General features: G+C 46.9%; 1 protein-coding gene across 2 annotated transcripts in view; it reads right to left on the bottom strand.

Moving 5' to 3' along the window:
- Positions 1-979: 979 nt before the first annotated feature.
- Positions 980-22,588, bottom strand: part of LOC146830203 (uncharacterized) — a 191,604-nt gene continuing 169,995 nt past the window's right edge. For both annotated transcript variants that reach the window (XR_014961137.1, XM_085604033.1), the window contains exons 3-5: positions 8,342-8,437; positions 3,068-3,256; positions 980-1,469 (exon numbers count right to left, since the gene is read on the bottom strand). Coding sequence is in view for 1 of the 2 variants with exons in the window: in XM_085604033.1 (XP_085460159.1) it covers positions 3,069-3,256; positions 8,342-8,437 (284 nt within the window). In the remaining variant the exon portion in view is untranslated. The remainder of the gene's footprint in view (positions 1,470-3,067; positions 3,257-8,341; positions 8,438-22,588) is intronic.

Raw genomic sequence — 22,588 nt, 5'->3', positions numbered from 1 at the left:
GGTCTACCATGCTGACACTAGATGCATTACAAGATCTAGAACATGATCTACCATGCTAACACAAGATCCATTGCATGGTCTACCATGCTGACACAAGATCCAGTGCATGGTCTACCATGCTAACACAAGATCCAGTGCATGGTCTACCATGCTGACACAAGATCCAGTGCATGGTCTACCATGCTAACACAAGATCCAGTGCATGGTCAACCATGCTGACACAAGATCAAGTGCATGGTGGTCTACCATGCTGACACAAGATCCAGTGCATGGTGTACCATGCTGACACAAGATCCAGTGCATGGTGTACCATGCTGACATAATATCCAGTGCATGGTCTACCATGCTGACACAAGATGCATTACAAGATCTAGAACATGATCTACCATGCTAACACAAGATCCATTGCATGGTCTACCATGCTGACACAAGATCCAGTGCATGGTCTACAATGCTGACACAAGATCCAGTGCATGGTCTACCATGCTAACACAAGATCCAGTGCATGGTCAACCCTGCTGACACAAGATCAAGTGCATGGTGGTCTACCATGCTGATACAAGATCCAGTGTATGGTCTATCATGCTGACACAAGTTGCATTACACGATCCAGAACATTATCTACAATGCTGACAGATTATCCAGTGCATGGTGGTCTCCCATGCTGACACAAGATTCAGTGCATGGTGGTCTACAATGCACTTTCCTGTAGGCACTGTGGGCCATATTATATGCCCTTGAGAATAGAAGTCCATGTTCTGGTGTGAACACGTACTTCTATTGGAATTCTCCAGGGCATATTATCAAGCCCATTATCGACGCTTTAGCAGCAGTTTTCTGCCGCTAAACCGGCGATAAGTTTAACACCGTCCTTGATAATATGCCCCCAAGGGAGTAGGCGTTACCTCCAGGCAAGTGGGAATGCTGGAAAATCTAGGTCCATATTTCATTAATTACATGAAAATATTTCAATTTTCAGCTTTATTCAATCACAAAACAAGAGAGAATGATCATTTGTCTTTCTTATATTTTAAAAGAGCAATTTAAGTAGAGTAATCACAAAATAATATTGACTTTAGTCACCATGTACAGATTTAATGTTTTTTCTACATGCATCCTTAATCATTAATAAAAAAGTGGAGATTATTCATATCCTTCTTCAGATGGTGACATAATTAGAGGAGTTTAATGGTCATTTTAATTCAGGAATCATGAGATCAGTGAGAGAAAATCTATATTCAGCTTTATACCGTTAGTAAAGACATATTTACTGTACACATCCATTTCAGAGCAAGTGGTGGTCTTAATTCACTGTTGACCATCAATAACAGAGCGAGCCTCTTAGTCTTCCAGGGTCCAAGAGTCAGCATCCATTTCTTGCTTACATTTCCCTCCTGAACACGACATAGATCAAAACCAGTAATTGACGCACAGGGAGAGGAGCATCATAGAATCTCCAGCTTTGAAATCTGAGAATACACAAGACACGTATGTTAGATCATTTTGTTTGGAAAGAAACTTGAAGGATCATCTTAAATATGGTTTAAAAAACAGAACTAGGCCAGGTTCGAAAAAATGAAGGGCCTGACTTAAAGTTTGACAAAGAGGTAGTAAATGTTGGCATAGTAGAGTGCCGCTGATTATAATGCAGTGGTACATCCACCAGGTTCCCTCTATGACAAACTGTAAATAGGGTCTACATCTGGAGTGACCATTCTACTTTTCACATCAGCATCTCTAAGATTATCAACATGCCTCAAGGACAGCTTCAGTAGACCTGGTACAACACAATGTTAAACGAGAAAGTTCAAGCCGCTGAAACTGCAGGGCAGAGAAGGACAAAGGCGGAGCAGAAATGAGGTGGGGAGGGGACGGTGAAACACACTAATGCCACTGAATGCCAGACAATCGCCACCAGAAAGAGAAAGATGATACCTTGTGTGGCACTGATAGTCAATCAATCAATCAATCAAGGTTGGTAAAGCGCAACTACTCACACGTGAGGGTCACAAGGTGCCAGTAGATGGTACTTCGCAGCTCCTCGGCCCTTAGCCTCAGCCACCAACAGACCCTGCAGCAACAAGGCAGGGACAACAGCAGAAAGCCAAAGGCAGCCAGGGAGCAGCAGACAGTAGCTCCAGGATGGGTCTGGGGTAGGTCTGCAGGCCCAAAAACACGTAAACTGGGCGCAGGAGTGGGAGCTGGCAAACACCAGTCAAAGGGCAGAGTGCATGGCAAATAAAGGCGTGCATTGGAAGCGTGGGCAGCGCCAAGCAGCGGTCAGCTCTGGGAAAGTTAAGCAAATTTCTACCTAATGACCCTGTACAGCTTTCCACTGCTTTTCCAGTAACCACATTGAAACTGTCCACAACACAGTCCCAGGCAGGGCATTAGGCTGCTTTCTGCAAATACCTTACTTGAAGAATCCATTATGTTCCACTCCCACTGGTTGTGAATCTTTTGGGCTTTCCATTGTTACATCCAACATTCGCTCACCTTAAGTCCTAGTTTACATGTTTTTTGTGAGAATTGCAGCTGGAGGCTGGCTCACTCCTTGAACTCTGGCAGGTGCCACCAAGGCAGGTAGATGGAGGTGCACGGTAGCTCTTTTTGGACATGCATTTCAATCTTCATTTTTTACCTGTTGCATCATGGGCGCTTTGGGTGAGCTCTGTTACTGCTAAGTGCCAGCACTGTTCATTAAAGTAATATTGTAAGGCAGCTTTGATGTTCGTGCATACATTGGTATGGACATCTGTGCACACCCTACTCTCACCTGCGGCTGACCTCTACAGCCCTTCCAAAACCTGAGCCATGCAATAACCAATCTCCAAACCTCCAACCCTCTGCAGGTACGTACATCAGTGAGGGAGTCACTCCCTCAAGCCTCTATTGAATTCACCCCATAGCGCCTCAAACCACTTCTCTCTAAAACAGGAGAGCCCTACAACCTTACAGCATCTCACAGGTGGCTGTGGAGCTGTTCCTGTGCTGGGTCCAGTGCTACCCTTGCACCACATGAGCCACACTCCCCAAACTGAGTAACGTTCAGCAGCACACGCCTTACCTTAGAGTCCAGCACTGAGGAGAAGTACAGCTGCCAACGGGAGCAGGGTGCTGCTGAGTCTCACATGCTTGGCGTTGTTGCACAAGTCGGTGCTGCAGCAGTAAACATAACTGTAGTAATAACCACTCCATCCGTTGCCTTCTCTACACAGGGCTGAGCAGCTCCTGTATGAGGTGTCCTCATTTAATCCTAAGGAAAAACAGGAAAGAATTGTCCAAAGCTACCAATCTCAAAGGTGTCCTGTTAGACTGAGATTTATATGGAGATCAATGTTCTGGTCAGTGTCCAGTTTACAGACTGGCCAGGGCATCTTCAGAACCGCAAGAAGCAGCATATCCCAACTATTCACCTGAGTGCACACACATACATGCTCGGCACATATTTACCCTCAAATATCACAGACACTCTCAAACCTGTACACAAGTGCAACAAACACACACAAGTCATTACTGTGCCACTAACCTGCAACATAGCCTCACACATGTATGCACTTACAACGAGCATTGGCAAAGCTAATAGGTCTTGCCTACGAGTGCTATTGGCAATGTTTTGCAGCCATTATGTACAGCAGTGTGGAGGCATCACAGTGCCGCTAAAACTCATTTCAGAAAGCACTATGATGTAGGCCGGGCTAATGCTTTTTTTAAAATCTGCATTAGCGCTGGATGCATCATGGCCTGTTTAGGATTGAGCCTGCGAGAGCATGCGTTAGCGCATGTATCTCACTTGCGAGACACTTTTGTATCCGATAAGGGCTTTGAGCCCGCCCACTGCTTACCATTGGTTGGCTTATGCTGCACTGTTATTTACAGCCCTGTAATTCGTCACAGCAGGCCGAACATCATTTCTGTTCCCCTGTGTGGGGCAGAGATCAAGCACTGATTGATTCAACATAATCAATGCCCGTCCGCTGCTCCTGATGTGAATGAGGTACGATTTTGTTCTTTTTACCATCCAGTGCCTTGCTAACAGGAGGCGTGTGACTCACAAAAATGTGATCAGGAGGACAAATAAAATTGCGAAGATGTATTTTCAATAGTTACATTTCTTTTATTTTGCCAATTCTTCTTTCCTCACGTTGCACTCATGCTTTCTTTTGGTTTTGCTCGTAGGCGCTATTTAAAAAAAATTAGGATTATTTTATTGCATTGTTTTTTTCTCATGTGTAATTTCTGAAATGATGCTTTAAGACATAATCGTGCAGTACCCCCAAATCCACGCCAATCTAATCTACTCTAGTCACAATCCAATCCAAACCACTCACCCAAATCCAATTCTCCACACTCCAATACTCCCAACCCACCCCCACTCCAATCTGCCCAACTCTTTCCTGCACTACTACAATCTGTCCCACTCCGATCTAAAAAATCTACCCCATTCCAATCTGCCGCACTCCTATCCCAACGATAACAATCTGCCCCACTCTAATCTGCCCTAATCCATTCCAAAACAATCAACCACATTCCAATTTGTCCCTTCCAATCTGCCTCATTCCACTCTGCCCCACTCCAATCTGCCCCACTCCAATGTTAAACAATCTGCTCACTCCAATCCACCCAATCCAATCCAAAACAATTGACCCCACTCCAATCCATCCAGCTCCAATCCAAACAATCTTCCCTAGCCCAAGTTGTCCAACTCCAATCTAATCCAACCCAATCCAAAACAATCTACCCTACTCTAATCCAGAACAATCTGCTCCACTCCAATATGTACCACTCCTATCCAAAATAATCTGCCCTACTCCAATCTGCCCCAATCCAATCCAAAACAATCTGCCCCACTCCAATCATCTCCACTCCAGCCAGCCCCAATCTAATCCGCCCCACTCCAATCTACCCTACCCTAATCCAAAACAATCTACCCACTCCAATCCATCCCACTCCAATCTGCCTCACTCCAATTCCAAACAATCTGACCCAATCCACTCTGCACCACTCCATTCTGTCCCACTCTAATCTGCCCCACTCCCATATGCCCACGCTAATCCAAAACAAACTGCCCCACTCTAGTCCTCCCACTTCAATTTGCCCCACTCCAGTCTAAAACAATCTGCCCATACCAATCCTCCCCACTTCAATCCAAAACAATGGGCCCCAATCCAATCCATCCCACTCCAATCCAAAAAAATCTGCCGCACTCCAATCTATTCCACACCAATCCAAACCAATCTGTCCCACTCCAATCCACTCTGCTGAAATCCACTCAAATCCATTCTGCACCACTCAAAATCACCCCACTCCAATCCAATCCGATTTACCCCAATCTAATCCACACCACATTAATACAATCCACCCTAATCCATCCCAATCCAATTCACCCCACTATAATACAATCCACCCCAACCCAGCCAAAATACAATCTGCCCCACTGCAATCCATTCCACCTCACCCCACTCCAATCCACCACAATACACCCCACTCCAATCCAAAACAATCTGCCCCACTCCAATCTGCAAGACACCAATCCGAATTAATCTGCTCCACTCCAATCCACAAGGTGCCTCACTACAATCTGCCCCACTACAATCCAAACAAATCTACCCCACTCTAATCCAAAACATCCTGCCCCACTCCAATCTGCCCCACTCCAATCCAAAACAATCTATCCCACTCCAATCTGCCCAATTCAAATCCACCCCATTCCAATCCAGTCCTCCTCATCCCAAACAAATCCACCTCACCCCAATCAATCCACTTCACCTCACTCCTATCCAATTAACCCCAACCAATCTTATCCACTACAATCCAAAAAAATGCAATCTATCTTACTTTAATCCACCCCACACCACCCCACTTGAATCTACCCTACCCAGTCCTATCCACCTCAATATAATCCAACCAATCTAATATACCCACTCCAACCCACCCCACTGCAATCCAATCTACTCCACTCCAATCCATCCAACCCCACCTCACCCCACACCAATCCAATCCACTCTATTCCAGTCTGCCCCACTCTAGTCCATCTGACTCCATTCCCTCCCACTTCAATCCAATCCACGCCTATCCAACCCAACCCACCCCACTCCAACTCACCCCACTTGACTCCACTCCACTGCACCCCGCTACACTCCATTACACCCCAATCCAGTCCACCCCACCCCAATCCAATCCAATCCACCCTACGACAATGCGCCCCACTCCAATCGAATGCACCCCATTTAGTCCACTCCAATTCATCTCACTCTTTTTCAATCCACCCCACTTTACCCAAATCTAATCCACCTCACTCCAGTTCAGGCCATCCCACTCAATCCAATCCATTCAGCCCACCACACTCCAATCCATTCCAATGCAGTCCAATCCACCCCATTCCAGTCCAATCCACCCCATTCCAGTCCAATCCACCCCATCGAACCCCACTCTAGCCCATTCCACCCCACCCCAATCCACCGAATTCCAATTCAATGCACCCAACTCCAATCCAATCCACCCCTTCAATCCAGTCCAATCCACCCCTCCACTCTAATTCACTCCACTCCAAGTCCAAACCACCTACTCTAATCCAATACAACCCACCCCAATCCAATTTAATCTACCCCAATCAGTCACCCACTCCAGTTCATCCCACTCCACTCAATCCAACCCACTCTCCCCAATCCAATCCACCCAATCTCCTGAATCCAATTTACCCCACTAACGCAATCCACTCCAACCCACCCCACCCTTTTCAACACCACTCCACTCTGTGCCACTCCACACTATGCCACTGCACTCTATGCCACTGCTCTCTTACAACACTCTCTGCTAATGAATATCTGAACTTCACTCCCTTCTACTTAACTCTACAACACTCTACTCTCCCTACTACACTCTACAACACTCCACTCCAACAAATCCAATATTCAAAACTTGGGGCACATCTATAATGAAGTGGCGGAGCGCAGCGTTAGCCTCCTTGTCTTAACGCCACGCTCTGCCACTTCAGAAACGCAGGGATGCACCATATTCACAACAATATGGTGCAGCCCTGCGTTTCCCCCTGCGCTGGCGTTAAACTGAGCAGCCTAAGCTCCAATGCAGGCACCCTTGCACCATAGTTTGTTGAGGGGAAGATTGTTTATGTGCAGGAAGGTCTTCCTTCCTGCACATAAAACATCTTTAAATTGCGTTTTGTAATGTAGCACACATGGAAATTGCAAAATGTCATTTTTTGTGATTGTTTATGTGCACCTTCCTGCACATAAACAATCAATGGCAATTTGCTGTTTCTATGTGTTTCTAAGAAATAAAGAATGTCTCCTCTTATTGCCTGTTTAAGAAAAGGATTTCCCTGGTTTTAATATTTGCGCTGCCACCTATTTACGCCACCCTTGTAAAAGTGACATTGTGTGGCGATAGGGGCTTGTAAATAAGCCTCTCTGTGCCACTAACCTTTAGCCATGCTGAACAGCAGCCACACTGGTGTACAACATAGCAAAAAGACATTGCCAAAGCCAATAGCTCTTGTATAGGCGAGACCGATTGGCATCGTCAACACTTGTGTTGGTATTTTTTTAGCCATGCTGCACAACAGCTTCACTGCTATACAGCATGGCTAAAAATCATAGTCAATGTCAGCAATGTCCATGCTGTACAGCTTGAACAAAATGTAATGACACAGCCAATAGTCTCAAAAGCAAGACCTACTGAGTTTGCCAATGCTTGTTAGGTATCGGCCTAACACACCCTGCGATTCGGAGTAAATCAGTTAATCTCTCTATGTATAAAAAAGAAAAAAAACAAGACATTTGCAAAAAATCCTATCACATAAAGAAAGCAATTGCGCCCATTTCCATATCTTAGTGAAAATACATTTGGAAGCAGATAACATCTGTTGTCCCAATAGGTAATAGATAACATCTATTGTCACACTATACATCCATTTCAAAGGTGGAATGAGTTCTTTGAAGTGTGTGTGGTACAGCAAAACATTGCTACAAATGGCAAGAGGTTCAATAAAGACAACGCGGAAGAACAAAAAGTAGTGCCTTAACCACAGCGCAATGAGCAAAGGACAGCAGTCAACCTGAAGCAAAAAGTACTTGGTCAATGCTCCAGCCGAAAGAAGAGGAAGTGAACCAACATGCACTCGCCAATTAGAAGGCAGCAAATAAGAATGACAATTAAGCCAATCAATGTTAAGCACTGAACGGACTGCAAGTCCTTCTTTTGTACACAATATCTCTCATAAGCCAGAGGACTACTGGGGTCAGCAGACCACCATATCCGAGATTCCTTTTTAACAAAACTCAATAAATTTACTTTTTCCTGATTCACAGTAAAAACATACCTCTCACTTGCTTAGCTGGTTCTTCTTCAGGAGCCGGTAATGAGGACAGTGAGACTGTATCTTGAAGTGATCTTGTGTAATAATAATCATACGAATCTGCAAAGTTTATTGGAGTAAAGGTTATTTGTCAGAAGAGTTTATGTGTATCTTCATTTGGCACCATACATTGTATGTGAATTGGTGGACATCCATGTGACCGCATAGTATGCCTCTGAGTGACATTTGTGTGGAAGAGAGCACTGCACCTCAATACATGTGATCTCTGTGTGCGTGTACAAAGTATATAATTTGAGTGGGTGGTTGCACGTGGGATCCAACAGCACTCATTTCTGGGAACAGGCATTTATTTTCCACATAGGCTTTGACCGAGTGCAAGAGAGAGAACAACTCAAAAGGAGGAAAGAAAGAAGGAGGGAGAAAGACATGGAAATGCAGAGACAAAGGGAGAAATCAGGCATGAAAAAGTACCTGCAAGAGTTATATAAAGAGGTAGGGAGTATCTGGTGGTGGATGAAAGAGTTGTGGTGGAATCAAGACTACAAGCATTGGTATTCATCTCCTCAACTTCCAATGGCATCAGCCGTGGGCTTCTTTAAGCCTGTCACTTATTCTTTTACAAGTTTATGACTGCCAGCATTCCATGCATGGAATGTGTGGGAATGTCAAGTTCCAGTAGACAACGTATCTGAATGCCTAGTCTGGTACACAGTTGGTTCTCTAATATCTAAGCAAGGATTTCCCTGGATGAAGGTCAAAGCTCATCAAACCTCCATGTAGCAGATTGTGCACATGAAGAGAGCATTGGAGGCCCACAGGGGCTGATGTGGAACAAAAAGAAGCCCTACCAAAAATGTTCAAACCAGCTATCCTTCTTCCCCTGTCTTTCACTCTGTATGTTCTCTCTCTCACTCTCACTAGTCTCCTTCACCCTCTCTCTCTCCTTTTCTCTGTTTTTGCCCCCTTAATGCGGCAGTGGTCAACCGTCAGAAATTGCCGCAAGCGGCATCAGCCCCAGGGAAATGCCCAAAGAAAGGAAAAAGCCAATCCAGACCTACAGGTCGAGTAAGCTGAACAATTTCATATGACTTATTGTAGCCTCGCAGGCTTAGCTGCCCAACAGCTTTCCTGTCCTTGACATGCATATACAAGAACCAGTCGGTAAGAGGAGGCGGAGTCAGCAGTGAAGCAGGATGACTGTTCTGCAACAAAGCTCCCACCTCTGGGAGGCCTAGAGGTTTCTTTTCACTTGGAATTGAGGGCTGCACTACTCTTTTTTTAAACCAGGAAGGGAATGGGGCGGTCCCCCCCAGGCTTGAATTGCACAGGTCGCTGTGAGCATGGCCGGAGTCTAGACGGCAGATCACTTGCAGATTACTGCCCTGCCACGTATCGTATGAAGGAGTGAGCTCTATCTGGTGCCAGCCACGTGAACATTTTCCTGCAGCAAGGGCCTTCAAGTCAACACTCCACCACATCAGAACTCTCCCTGTAACACTAGACGGTGCGAAATATTGTTCTTTTCCAGCGCACATGGCACAAGAGTTTGGGGATGTTAATAAAATATCTCACAAAGAGTAGGGGTCTAAGGGATGTAGTTTAAGGACTCGAACAGTTTGTAATCCCCAATTCAACTCATGTACACAAAAAAGAAAAACTGTGAGTCAAAGGAAGTTAAATGACCGTGACATAACCACTTCGTACATACTGATCCAAATCTACCTGCTGTCAACGAGGTATCAAATATACAAATAGGTGCGTGTATGTATGTATGAGAAAGATTCCCATCACCCACAACAAGTGGCTCGCTTCATCATTTGGGAACCTGGGAACTTCACCAGAGAACCATACTCTACCAGATGGACGTAGATATTGGTTCAAAAATGTGTCCCAAATGTATCTGTTGGTATAATGTTTAGATCGAAGGAACCACAGTATAAATGATAAGGAGTGATGTATGCAGTGCTGGTGATGAAGGTATGTGATAGTTAAAATTGGTTAGCCAGGCACAAAAATATTTTTAATGAGGTGCTACCTGGATACCAAAATAAAATAAGACAGTGCTGTGACAGTTTGAAAGAATAACTGTGTTGGAAAAAACTGGTCAACATGTTTCAGCTCTTGGATAGACTGTATCCTAGCTTTCGTCAGGACCAGAAAGCTACTGCAAATTTGTGATGTGTTAAATTCAAAAACTTAGAAAACATACAACCTGGACCTTGTTCTCGGTACAGGGGAATACCTGTGAAGATAACAGCAGTAATCAATTTAAACAGACAAACAGAGTGGTAGAATGTTAACGATCGGTCACTAACCGCAAAATATTAAGTAAATCATTTTTGCGAAGGTACCTTTAAGTGTACAAAGACAACTATGCAGCCATCATTACTAATGGAAGAGAGTAATTTCGTTGTCACTCACCCGAATAATTCTGGGTATGTGCCTCACCCCGCCTGGCAACTGCTCAGGTTAGGAGACACCGCTCTGGGGAATAATATAAGTATAGAACATTATAGGATGTGACCACAGTTGTTGAAATGTTCAAACAATATATAGCGCTAAATTTAAAACTAGGCGGGTAAATCACACGGAAGTCTGATCATCGAGAAAACATGCCACTCGGCGTTGCTAAACTCGTGTTTATTATCGTAGGAAGAATATGTTGTAAGGACATAAGCGAATTGCTCGAGCTGCTGTTTATCCTTGTAATCAATGTGCTAGAAGTTGTAAGTGCGTCTTTTTGGTTTAGAAAAATATCGCACGCACTCGAGTCAAGTTGTTGCTTAGAAGAGGCGTGTGTTATGGTGACTAAGTGACCTGTTGATGGAAGATCGGTTCGTTTATGCATTACAAATCAGGTCCTTCTAGTTAAAATTACTAAACAGTGTTGGACGCAACTCGTAAGATAGATATGGCCAATTTCAACTACAAGATTGTGAAAATAGGAGTAGGTCAATAAGCGATATACTAGGTTATGCCTTACCTCTCCGTCGGTACCTCTCGCGGCTTCTGAGCGAGAAGGGGAGGTGTGTGCTGATAATAATGAATCCTATTTGAGGACTCCCAGAACGTCATGCCTGCCATGCGTGTGATCAGCGTCAAGGTCAAGCGCAGGCTGATGACGTAATGGCGTATTAGCGTGCCGTGCAAGTCATGTCGGGAAATGTAGTTCGGTGAGTGTTTTCGATCTTTCTACACTCAACTCTTTACAAGTGAGACAGAATGTTGACGGACAATATTCAGCCCTGCCAATTGCATTGAGTAATCGCAGTGGTGGTTTACTTATGCCATAAAATGTATACAAATATGAATTACGATTTGAAGTGTGTAATCGTAATTGTTTACCATCAGGAATTGTCCCGGTGAATGGCTCTGCAAGTGTATGTTAGTTCTAAAGAGAGTCAGACAGGGATGAGCAAGGGATTTGGTCATGATATAAGAAATGGCTGTTCTCAAAGACACCTTTATGCAGATGTGGCCAGTGTAAATATCTCAGAGCGAAGTCCATGGTATCTGATCATTCAACCCTGAACAATCACTGTGCAGTTTATAGACCCATTTCTGCTCCTTTGTAAAAAGGAATTTATGGATGTCTGTGATATGAGATGGAATAAAAGGTTGTTCTAAAATGAGCCATCTTAAATCCTCTGGCTTGTGATTAAGGGCCAGGAAATGGGTGGTCAGTCTTGTGGCTTGTTTCTTACGCCTGATGGTACTTTTGTGTTCACTGATACGGACCTTGATCTTACGAGTCGTCATTCCCATGTATCTGAGTGAACACGGGCATGTAATCTGGTAAATTACCTTTTCTGAATTACAGTTGGTGTGTCGCCGTAGAATCCATGGTTTATCTAGCCCCAGATCAACCGATTTAGTTGGCTGTGTCTGTGGGCAGGCTGAGCATGAGCCACATGGGTAGTGGCCTTGTACGGGTGGTAAATCCCACAATGTTGGTATTGTTTCTTTTTCTTTCACCCTTGGTCTGGTATGCACAAGATTATCGCGCAAGCTTGTTCCTCTCTTAAAGGAGAACAGTGGTAGTGGAATACTCTCCTTCCCCACATTCAAAATGCGCCAGTGTTTCCGTACTGACTTTTGTACACTATTGGATAGTGTGCTAAAGGTGGTAACGCATGTCATTCTCGTCAGGGGTGCCTTAACCACCGGAGGTTCTAGGAGGGTGTCTCTGTTGTTGTTAGACGCCCTTTTACGGGCTTGTCTCACCAGATGAGCTGGGTATTTCCTAACTTGGAGTTGCTTAGAAAGTGCCTGAGCATGGACTTGAAAACTGTCCATCGTGGAACAGTTCCTGCGGATGCGCAGGAACTGTCCCACTGGGAGATTGTGTCGGAGAGACTTGGGGTGATGGCTCTGAAAGCTCAGAAGAGAGTTCTTAGTCTGAGGCTTCTTGTACAATTCACTTCCCAGTACCCCTGAAGTGGGATAGATCATAATATCCAAAAATGGGAGTCTGGCTTTGTCGTATGTGACTGTGAATTTGAGAAAATTGTTTTGAACATTGAGCCAAGCATGAAAATCCAGTAGGGTAGCAACTGGACCATGCCAGATCACCAGGATGTCATCTATGTATCTCTTCCAGCACGCAATCTGCGCACGAAAAGGATTTTGGTCAGTTAACACACAATTTTGTTCGAAGAGGTGAACATAAAGATTGGCCAGACTGGGAGCGAAAATACTCCCCATAGATGTTCCGGAGACTTGAAGGAACTTAGTCTCTTCAAATTGGAAGAAGTTTTCCATCATCGCCAGTCTGGCACATTCCATAATAAAGTGTGTCGGTGTTGTGGTATCTCGGTCACTGTTGCGTGCTGGAAGAGATACATAGATGACATCCTGGTGATCTGGCATGGTCCAGTTGCTACCCTACTGGATTTTCATGCTTGGCTCAATGTTCAAAACAATTTTCTCAAATTCACAGTCACATACGACAAAGCCAGACTCCCATTTTTGGATATTATGATCTATCCCACTTCAGGGGTACTGGGAAGTGAATTGTACAAAAAGCCTCAGACTAAGAACTCTCTTCTGAGCTTTCAGAGCCATCACCCCAAGTCTCTCCGACACAATCTCCCAGTGGGACAGTTCCTGCGCATCCGCAGGAACTGTTCCACGATGGACAGTTTTCAAGTCCATGCTCTGGCACTTTCTAAGCAACTCCAAGTTAGGAAATACCCAGCTCATCTGGTGAGACAAGCCCGTAAAAGGGCGTCTAACAACAACAGAGACGCCCTCCTAGAACCTCCGGTGGTTAAGGCACCCCTGACGAGAATGACATGCGTTACCACCTTTAGCACACTATCCAATAGTGTACAAAAGTCAGTACGGAAACACTGGCGCGTTTTGAATGTGGGGAAGGAGAGTATTCCACTACCACTGTTCTCCTTTAAGAGAGGAACAAGCTTGCGCGATAATCTTGTGCATACCAGACCAAGGGTGAAAGAAAAAGAAACAATACCAACATTGTGGGATTTACCACCCGTACAAGGCCACTACCCATGTGGCTCATGCTCAGCCTGCCCACAGACACAGCCAACTAAATCGGTTGATCTGGGGCTAGATAAACCATGGATTCTACGGCGACACACCAACTGTAATTCAGAAAAGGTAATTTACCAGATTACATGCCCGTGTTCACTCAGATACATAGGAATGACGACTCGTAAGATCAAGGTCCGTATCAGTGAACACAAAAGTACCATCAGGCGTAAGAAACAAGCCACAAGACTGACCACCCATTTCCTGGCCCTTAATCACAAGCCAGAGGATTTAAGATGGCTCATTTTAGAACAACCTTTTATTCCATCTCATATCACAGACATCCATAAATTCCTTTTTACAAAGGAGCAGAAATGGGTCTATAAACTGCACAGTGATTGTTCAGGATTGAATGATCAGATACCATGGACTTCGCTCTGAGATATTTACACTGGCCACATCTGCATAAAGGTGTCTTTGAGAACAGCCATTTGTTATATCATGACCAAATCCCTTGCTCATCCCTGTCTGACTCTCTTTAGAACTAACATACACTTGCAGAGCCATTCACCGGGACAATTCCTGATGGTAAACAATTACGATTACACACTTCAAATCGTAATTCATATTTGTATACATTTTATGGCATAAGTAAACCACCACTGCGATTACTCAATGCAATTGGCAGGGCTGAATATTGTCCGTCAACATTCTGTCTCACTTATAAAGAGTTGAGTGTAGAAAGATCGAAAACACTCACCGAACTACATTTCCCGACATGACTTGCACGGCACGCTAATACGCCATTACGTCATCAGCCTGCGCTTGACCTTGACGCTGATCACGCGCATGGCAGGAATGACGTTCTGGGAGTCCTCAAATAGGATTCATTATTATCAGCACACACCTCCCCTTCTCGCTCAGAAGCCGCAAGAGGTACGACGGAGAGGTAAGGCATAACCTAGTATATCGCTTATTGACCTACTCCTATTTTCACAATCTTGTAGTTGAAATTGGCCATATCTATCTTACGAGTTGCGTCCAACACTGTTTAGTAATTTTAACTAGAAGGACCTGATTTGTAATGCATAAACGAACCGATCTTCCATCAACAGGTCACTTAGTCACCATAACACACGCCTCTTCTAAGCAACAACTTGACTCGAGTGCGTGCGATATTTTTCTAAACCAAAAAGACGCACTTACAACTTCTAGCACATTGATTACAAGGATAAACAGCAGCTCGAGCAATTCGCTTATGTCCTTACAACATATTCTTCCTACGATAATAAACACGAGTTTAGCAACGCCGAGTGGCATGTTTTCTCGATGATCAGACTTCCGTGTGATTTACCCGCCTAGTTTTAAATTTAGCGCTATATATTGTTTGAACATTTCAACAACTGTGGTCACATCCTATAATGTTCTATACTTATATTATTCCCCAGAGCGGTGCCTCCTAACCTGAGCAGTTGCCAGGCGGGGTGAGGCACATACCCAGAATTATTCGGGTGAGTGACAACGAAATTACTCTCTTCCATTAGTAATGATGGCTGCATAGTTGTCTTTGTACACTTAAAGGTACCTTCGCAAAAATGATTTACTTAATATTTTGCGGTTAGTGACCGATCGTTAACATTCTACCACTCTGTTTGTCTGTTTAAATTGATTACTGCTGTTATCTTCACAGGTATTCCCCTGTACCGAGAACAAGGTCCAGGTTGTATGTTTTCTAAGTTTTTGAATTTAACACATCACAAATTTGCAGTAGCTTTCTGGTCCTGACGAAAGCTAGGATACAGTCTATCCAAGAGCTGAAACATGTTGACCAGTTTTTTCCAACACAGTTATTCTTTCAAACTGTCACAGCACTGTCTTATTTTATTTTGGTATCCAGGTAGCACCTCATTAAAAATATTTTTGTGCCTGGCTAACCAATTTTAACTATCACATACCTTCATCACCAGCACTGCATACATCACTCCTTATCCTTTATACTGTGGTTCCTTCGATCTAAACATTATACCAACAGATACATTTGGGACACATTTTTGAACCAATATCTACGTCCATCTGGTAGAGTATGGTTCTCTGGTGAAGTTCCCAGGTTCCCAAATGATGAAGCGAGCCACTTGTTGTGGGTGATGGGAATCTTTCTCATACATACATACACGCACCTATTTGTATATTTGATACCTCGTTGACAGCAGGTAGATTTGGATCAGTATGTACGAAGTGGTTATGTCACGGTCATTTAACTTCCTTTGACTCACAGTTTTTCTTTTTTGTGTACACAAGAGTTTGGGGAGCCACCGCCCTTCCGCATACTGCACTCTGGAGGGAGCTCCATTGGGATTGGCTCAGGGCAATGCACTCTGGAGGGAGCTCCATTGGGATTGGCTCATGGCAATGCACTCTGGAGGGAGCTCCATTGGGATTGGCTCAGGGCAATGCACTCTGGAGGGAGCTCCATTGGGATTGGCTCATGGCAATGCACTCTGGAGGGAGCTCCATTGGGATTGGCTCATGGCAACTGACACAGGCCATGCAAACGACTCCTTGCAATAAGGTCTTTGGAAACATCTCCCACTGTATTGGTGCACCCCATGCTCCACTGGATATGACAAGTGGCGGCTATCCTCAGCGCAATCGATACACAAGCTTTCTAGTCTCCCTGGGGGGATGCTGGCCCATGATTAGAGGGACACACACTCTGCCATATGCTGCAACATCTGCTATCAGAATCAGCTTGAGCCAACCGCCACATACCATACGATGTCATGTCACCAAGGCATGCAGAGCACCTAATAATGGTTCCACCTTTAGGGCGAGACCACTCCTCCTGAAGCCATTGTGCTTCAAGTTAGCTACTAATTAAAAATGTTTTACGGAGGTGAGGACAGTCAACCTTCCCACCAACAGCCCCTCAGGCACTGATCGCTGGATATAGAGGGTAAAGCGCAAGGAGGGCTCTTACACGATACCTGCATGGCAGAAATACTCCTCTCTGATCCTAAGATATTACCTGAAGGGTCCCAGAGTTCAGGTCTAAGATCCTGGATGCATAGGGGACTGCAAAGTAAATATGTCAGCTTCTGACAGAAATGAATGGAATGGGGCCTTACTATCTACACTCCACCTACGTCACAGGTGACACCCGGCCTTCTCAAGCTGTCCATTGGACAAAATGAACATCGAGCGATACCTTAATCTCACCTGGTGCTCGGTAAATATACAGTGGCTAAAAGATCTCCGCTTTACCTAGCATTCAAAGACCTGACTTCAGCATTCAACTGCATAAACAGGGGGAAATGATGGCAGATTCTTATTTATTATGGGCTTGACTCTGTTGTGGTCCATGTTTTTTCCAATATACATGAGGGAACGAAGGCTAGAGTCTGCATTAGTGAACAAGGAGTAGTCACAGGAATAATCAAAATTCAGCGTGTGGTCAGGCATGGATGTGTGTTGGCCCTTCTTTTTTTTATTTTGTATGTGAACATTCTCAATCTCTCACTTTTGGATTGTTAGACCTGGCACCTTGGCGTGAGTTTCCCTTCCACTTTTTTTGATGGTGTGCCTCGACTGTTTTGCTGGTGTTGTCCGCTCAGGGCACTGCGCCACGGCTAATCCGTGCCGCAGTGCAAGTGCTCCCTAAGTAAAATGTACCTGTAATTGATGTTCCTGATTGGTTTATTGGATTCACTGTCAGTCCCCAGTAAAGTGCACCAGGGGTGCCAGGGCTTGTGAATGCCAATGCTGCTGGTGGGCTTGCAGCGCTGGTTGCGCCACCCACGGAAGCGGCCTTGTAAAGTATGTCTAGGGTCTGCCACCGCAGACCCTGTGCGCGGTCCGGGACCGTCGCGCTGACTGCGCAAGTGCCCCCACTTGCCAGTCCCTAAACCTTCCCTTACCTACATATTAGCCACCCCTCTGGTAGGCCCAAGGGCAGGGTGCATTGTAGGCATAAGGTAAGACATGCCCTGGTGTGTGTGGCATGTCTTAGTAGTGAATTACAGCCCTTTCCGTTCTTCACTATTGAAGGCTACCTGCTCTCCATAGGCCAGAATGGGCTGCCGGGATCACGCCAACGCTGTGACCCCAGTGGACTCAGAGAGCATGGTAGAAGTGTCAAGTTTAGTATGCCTGAACTCAGGATGATAAAATACTTCTTGTAGTCAAGTTTATTTTAATATCCTGGGTTTGTAAATACTACTTTTAGAAAGTTAGTATTTACTGACCTGACCATCTCAGTCCGCCTCTGCTGTGTGTGTGTGTGTTCTGCCTAGCAACAGTAAGGAGCAGGGTGGGGGGATCCCCAGAGACAGGTTGGCTGCCAGGTGGTGGGTAGAGAGATTACACCAGGATGGGTGGGAGGAGTCCACCTTGACTCTTGAATAGACCTGTGCTCTGCCACCACAAAGCCGGCGCCGCCCCCTGTGGAGCGGCTGATGTCTCTGCCCTGCTGCTGAAAGGAAAGAGCAGAGTCACCATAACAAAGTGCTCCAGAACTGGACTGAGCCAGGCCTAGGCCCCCTGGCGCTAAAGAACAAAAGAATTGGTGTCTAAAAGTAGGAGCCTGGCTCCTAAGAAATCAGAATCCTGTTTACCACAAAGGACCTCTGCCTGACTAGAAGGAGAAGAAGACGCCGGAGGAGCTGGCCTGCTGCTTGCCTTGCTGAGAGAGGAGAGGAAGAGACTTACTGAAAAGACTTTGCTACTTTGTGCTTGAACATTCTCCAAGGGCTTGATCTGAGCTTGCCCCCTGAACTGAACCCCAGGAACAGTGGGTTCTCTGTGCTTCTTGCTCGTCCTCCAATTCGAGCCGTGTGTGCATCCCGCTGGAAAAGAGACTGCGCCCCTCATCGCCCCTCCTAGGGCCGTGACACCCAGAAGCTCGCCTGCCTCAATCCCGTGAGAGCCCCGCTCCGTCCCGAGCCGCTCTCTGTCCCCGGGCCAGGCCGCCTGCATCCCTGTCACCGCCTGCCATTGGAGGGCGCTGAACGTGCTATCACCCCTCCTGCCGGAAGCCGTCCGACGACTGTGATCTACGCCGGGTCACCCAGCTGCACTGACCGTGCCCTGCGACCCCGCTTCGCTATCCCCGGACATCTCTGGCCGCGCCGCCCCCGCTGTGGAGACCCTCTTGCACCGCCGTGCTAAAGGGTCGCTGGCCGCGCCTGCCTACGTGCCTACACCTGCTGATTGAGGACCCAAGAACACTTCCCAAGCCGAGAGTCGCACCGACCTGTGCTGACTCTCCACATCACGAAAGAAGTTCCAGCATCGGGCTCGGGGCCCGCAACGCCTTATTTCCCCGTTCGCAGGAGTCGATCTCTGTGAGTACTGGAACCACAAGTAACATTTGCAAGAGACTACAAGGTCTCCATTTGAAGCTACGAACAAAGAACTTTTGCCTGCTTTATAACCTGGTGGCCTAGCGAAAACGTTATTGGTCTTGTGATAAGTCTGCTGAGATATATATACCTTATTTTTACATAAAGAAGCGTATTTTTATATATATCCAAGTCTGGTGTCCGTTTCTGGGGGGATTGATGTATTTACTGTGTGTATGATTGTAAGTGCTTAGCCAACAACGCCTGAGGAATCGCCTTGGCTGCTCACGCCACGCACCTAGAGGGTGAGCAAGGGTCATTCGCGAGGGGTTATCCTGCGCCCTGACGTGGAGGAGAGGGTTCCTGCTTGTCACAAGGGCAACCTTGCGCCAACCAGAGATCCCCGACTCTAACATTGTTGGCAGCGGGTGGGATTTCGGATTTGCACTTGTAATTTGCATACAGTGAATTATTAATCACCAGATAGTGAGAGCAGACCAAATAACGCAGCCACAGGTTTGTAGTTGTTGAACTTTGTTGAGACATCTGCCATTACAGCAACCATGCCTGGCTCGCACTCCGCTGGAAGAGCACTCTCTGTGATTTCTGGAATAGATGAGGTGGATTGGGAGAGACTGGAAGGCTACACGATGGAGCAATTGAAAGGCTACAGTGTAAAATTCAGAGTCCCCCATGCTGGATGCAAGAGGAAGCCCCAGTACACCAAGGCGTTGAGAGCCTGGAAGGAGTCACGAGACCCACGGAATGCGGGGGACACCGTTCCACCCGACAACCTTGAGGAGCCCAGCAGAGTCCGGTCGCCAGAGGAGCTGGCAGATAGGGCAGCAGACAGGGCGCATGCAATGGAGATGGCAAAGTTGGCAGGACAAATGGAAATGGAAAAGCAGAAGTTGGCCCTGGAGGCACAACAACGCCAAATGGATCATGATATCAGATTGAAGGAGTTGGAGCTGAAGGCGAAAAGTTTGGACACCGCTCCTTCTGGTGGCAGCACTCCACCAGTGCAGGTAGAGTCCAAGGTGTACATCCCCAAAGATGTAGTAAAGGAGTATTTTAGAAAGGATGACATAGGGCAGTGGTTTAGAGCCTACGAGGTGGCCATGTCCTCACACCGGGTCCCGGAGAAAGACTGGGGAGCGGGGTTGTGGGGAAGGTTCCTTGCTGAAGGGCGTGACACACTGTTAGATTTACCCTTAGATCTCCAAACCTCATACCCCCATATGAAGGAAGCTTTAATGACCAGGTATGGGTTAACTCCGGAGCTATATAGACAGCGGTTCAGGGAGACGAAGAAGATCCCTGAGAGTACGTATGTGGAGTATGTGACCTTTTTCTGCAGAGCGCTGGATGGTTGGGTGAAGGGTAGCAAAGTGAATGATTATCAAGGGCTGCTTGATTTAATTGCATGGGAGCACTTGTCCAGTCAATGTTTTCCTGAGCTACGCCAGCACCTGATTGATAGCAAGCTGTCCAACCCGAGGAAGCTTGCTGAGGAGGCGGACCGCTGGCTCAGCACCAGGGTCCACAAGGGTCAAGTGGGAGACTCCGCCAAGGGTGGGCAGGGTCCCCAGCAGAAGAGTGGGGGGGACAAGGGTAAACAGAAGGGGTTCCAAAAAGGCCCCCAAAGTAATTCCCAAGGGAACCAGCAGAAGGGTTCTCAGCCTCCCCCACCCCCGCAGCAGAACGGGGCCCCGACAGGTAGACCTGTTCCAAAGGGGCCCTTCAATTGTTATAAGTGTGGTGACCCGGGTCACATTGCCTCTGATCCTAAGTGTCGCCTGTTTGGTAAGACCGCACCCACTGGTGCTCCACCCCGGCAAGTAGCTAGTGTTAACTTTGGGGAGGAAGTAGCAGTCCAGGAGGGTGGGGGTCCCGGGCAGATGACCCTAGTCTCGCTAGGAGACAGTGAGATGGTCCCTGTAACCTACCTGCCCTCTAACACTAAGAAATATGGGCAGGTGGTGACCATCAATGGAAGGAAGGTGGAGGCTCTTAGAGATACAGGAGCCAGCGTGACCTCGGTGAGGCAACACCTGGTGTCTCAAGAGCAGATTGTACCCAATGCCTACTGTAGGGTTGTCAATGCTGACAACGTAGAGAGTCGTTGTCCAATGGCTCAAGTTCCCTTTGAGTGGGGGGAGGTCTCTGGTACTCTACAAGTCGCTGTGAGAACTGACATGCCTGTAGATTGTCTGCTAGGGAACGACCTGGAGAGCTCCCCTTGGGAAAAGGTGGAGAAGACCACGCATCTGAGGATGGTGGGTCTACCCGACTGGGCGTGCGTGACCACCCGGTCCATGGCAGCCGGTAGGGGTGTTGAGAGGGTCCTGGAGCCTGAGGGAGAGGTCCAGGAACCGGCCTTAGGGAGAAGGCGCAGGAGGCGCGGGAAACCGGCCCCCGAAGTTCCCACGGCCCAGGAGGAAGTAGACCCTGAGGGGGATGCTCTGGAGCCTACCGGGGAACAGATTGCCGAACTGGGAGATCTGCCTGAGCTGACCCATTGGCAGCAAGAAGGAGGTCCCTCCAGGGAGGAATTCTGCAGGGAGCAGAAAGAATGCCCTTCTCTCGTGGGTATGCGGCAACAGGCTGCAGACCAGGCCAATGGTGTTCAGGCCAAAACACACTACGTGTACTGGGAGAGTGACCTCCTGTATTCCGAGCCTAAGGCTGCTGAACCTGGGTCAGCCCGTGTGCTGGTGGTACCCCAGAAGTTCAGAACCTTCCTACTGGGGCTGGCTCATGATGTGCCGTTAGCAGGACATTTGGGGATGGACAAGACCTATGACAGGCTTGTCACCCACTTTTACTGGCCCCAAATGCATAAGAATTCCGATTCCTACTGCAGAACCTGTCAGACTTGCCAGGCAAGTGGTAAGAGCGGAGGGAAGCACAAGGCTCCCCTGCAACCTTTCCCTGTGGTCGGTACGCCATTCCAACGAGTGGGTATTGATATTGTGGGGCCTCTGGATCCCAAGACAGCCCTGGGCAACAGGTTCATCCTGGTCTTGGTGGACCATGCCACCCGGTACCCTGAAGCCATCCCTCTGAGGACAGTGACGGCCCCCGTGGTGGGACGGGCACTGATGGGAATTTTCTCCCGAGTGGGATTCCCTCTAGAGGTGGTGAGCGACAGGGGGACCAATTTCATATCCACATATATGAAATCCCTGTGGAAGGAGTGTGGGGTAACGTACAAGTTCACCACTCCTTACCATCCCCAAGGAAATGGGTTGGTTGAGAGATTCAACCGAACCCTCAAAGGCATGATCATGGGCCTGGACGGTCCAATGAGGCGTAAGTGGGACGTCCTCTTGCCATGCCTGCTCTTCGCTTACCGAGAGGTGCCACAGAAGTCTCTAGGATTCAGCCCCTTTGAGCTTCTGTATGGTCACCCGGT

This window comes from Triturus cristatus, chromosome 5_1 (assembly GCF_964204655.1).
Source record: "Triturus cristatus chromosome 5_1, aTriCri1.1, whole genome shotgun sequence".
NCBI classification, from domain to species: domain Eukaryota; kingdom Metazoa; phylum Chordata; class Amphibia; order Caudata; family Salamandridae; genus Triturus; species Triturus cristatus.
This window is presented reverse-complemented; position numbering and strand designations above follow the sequence as displayed.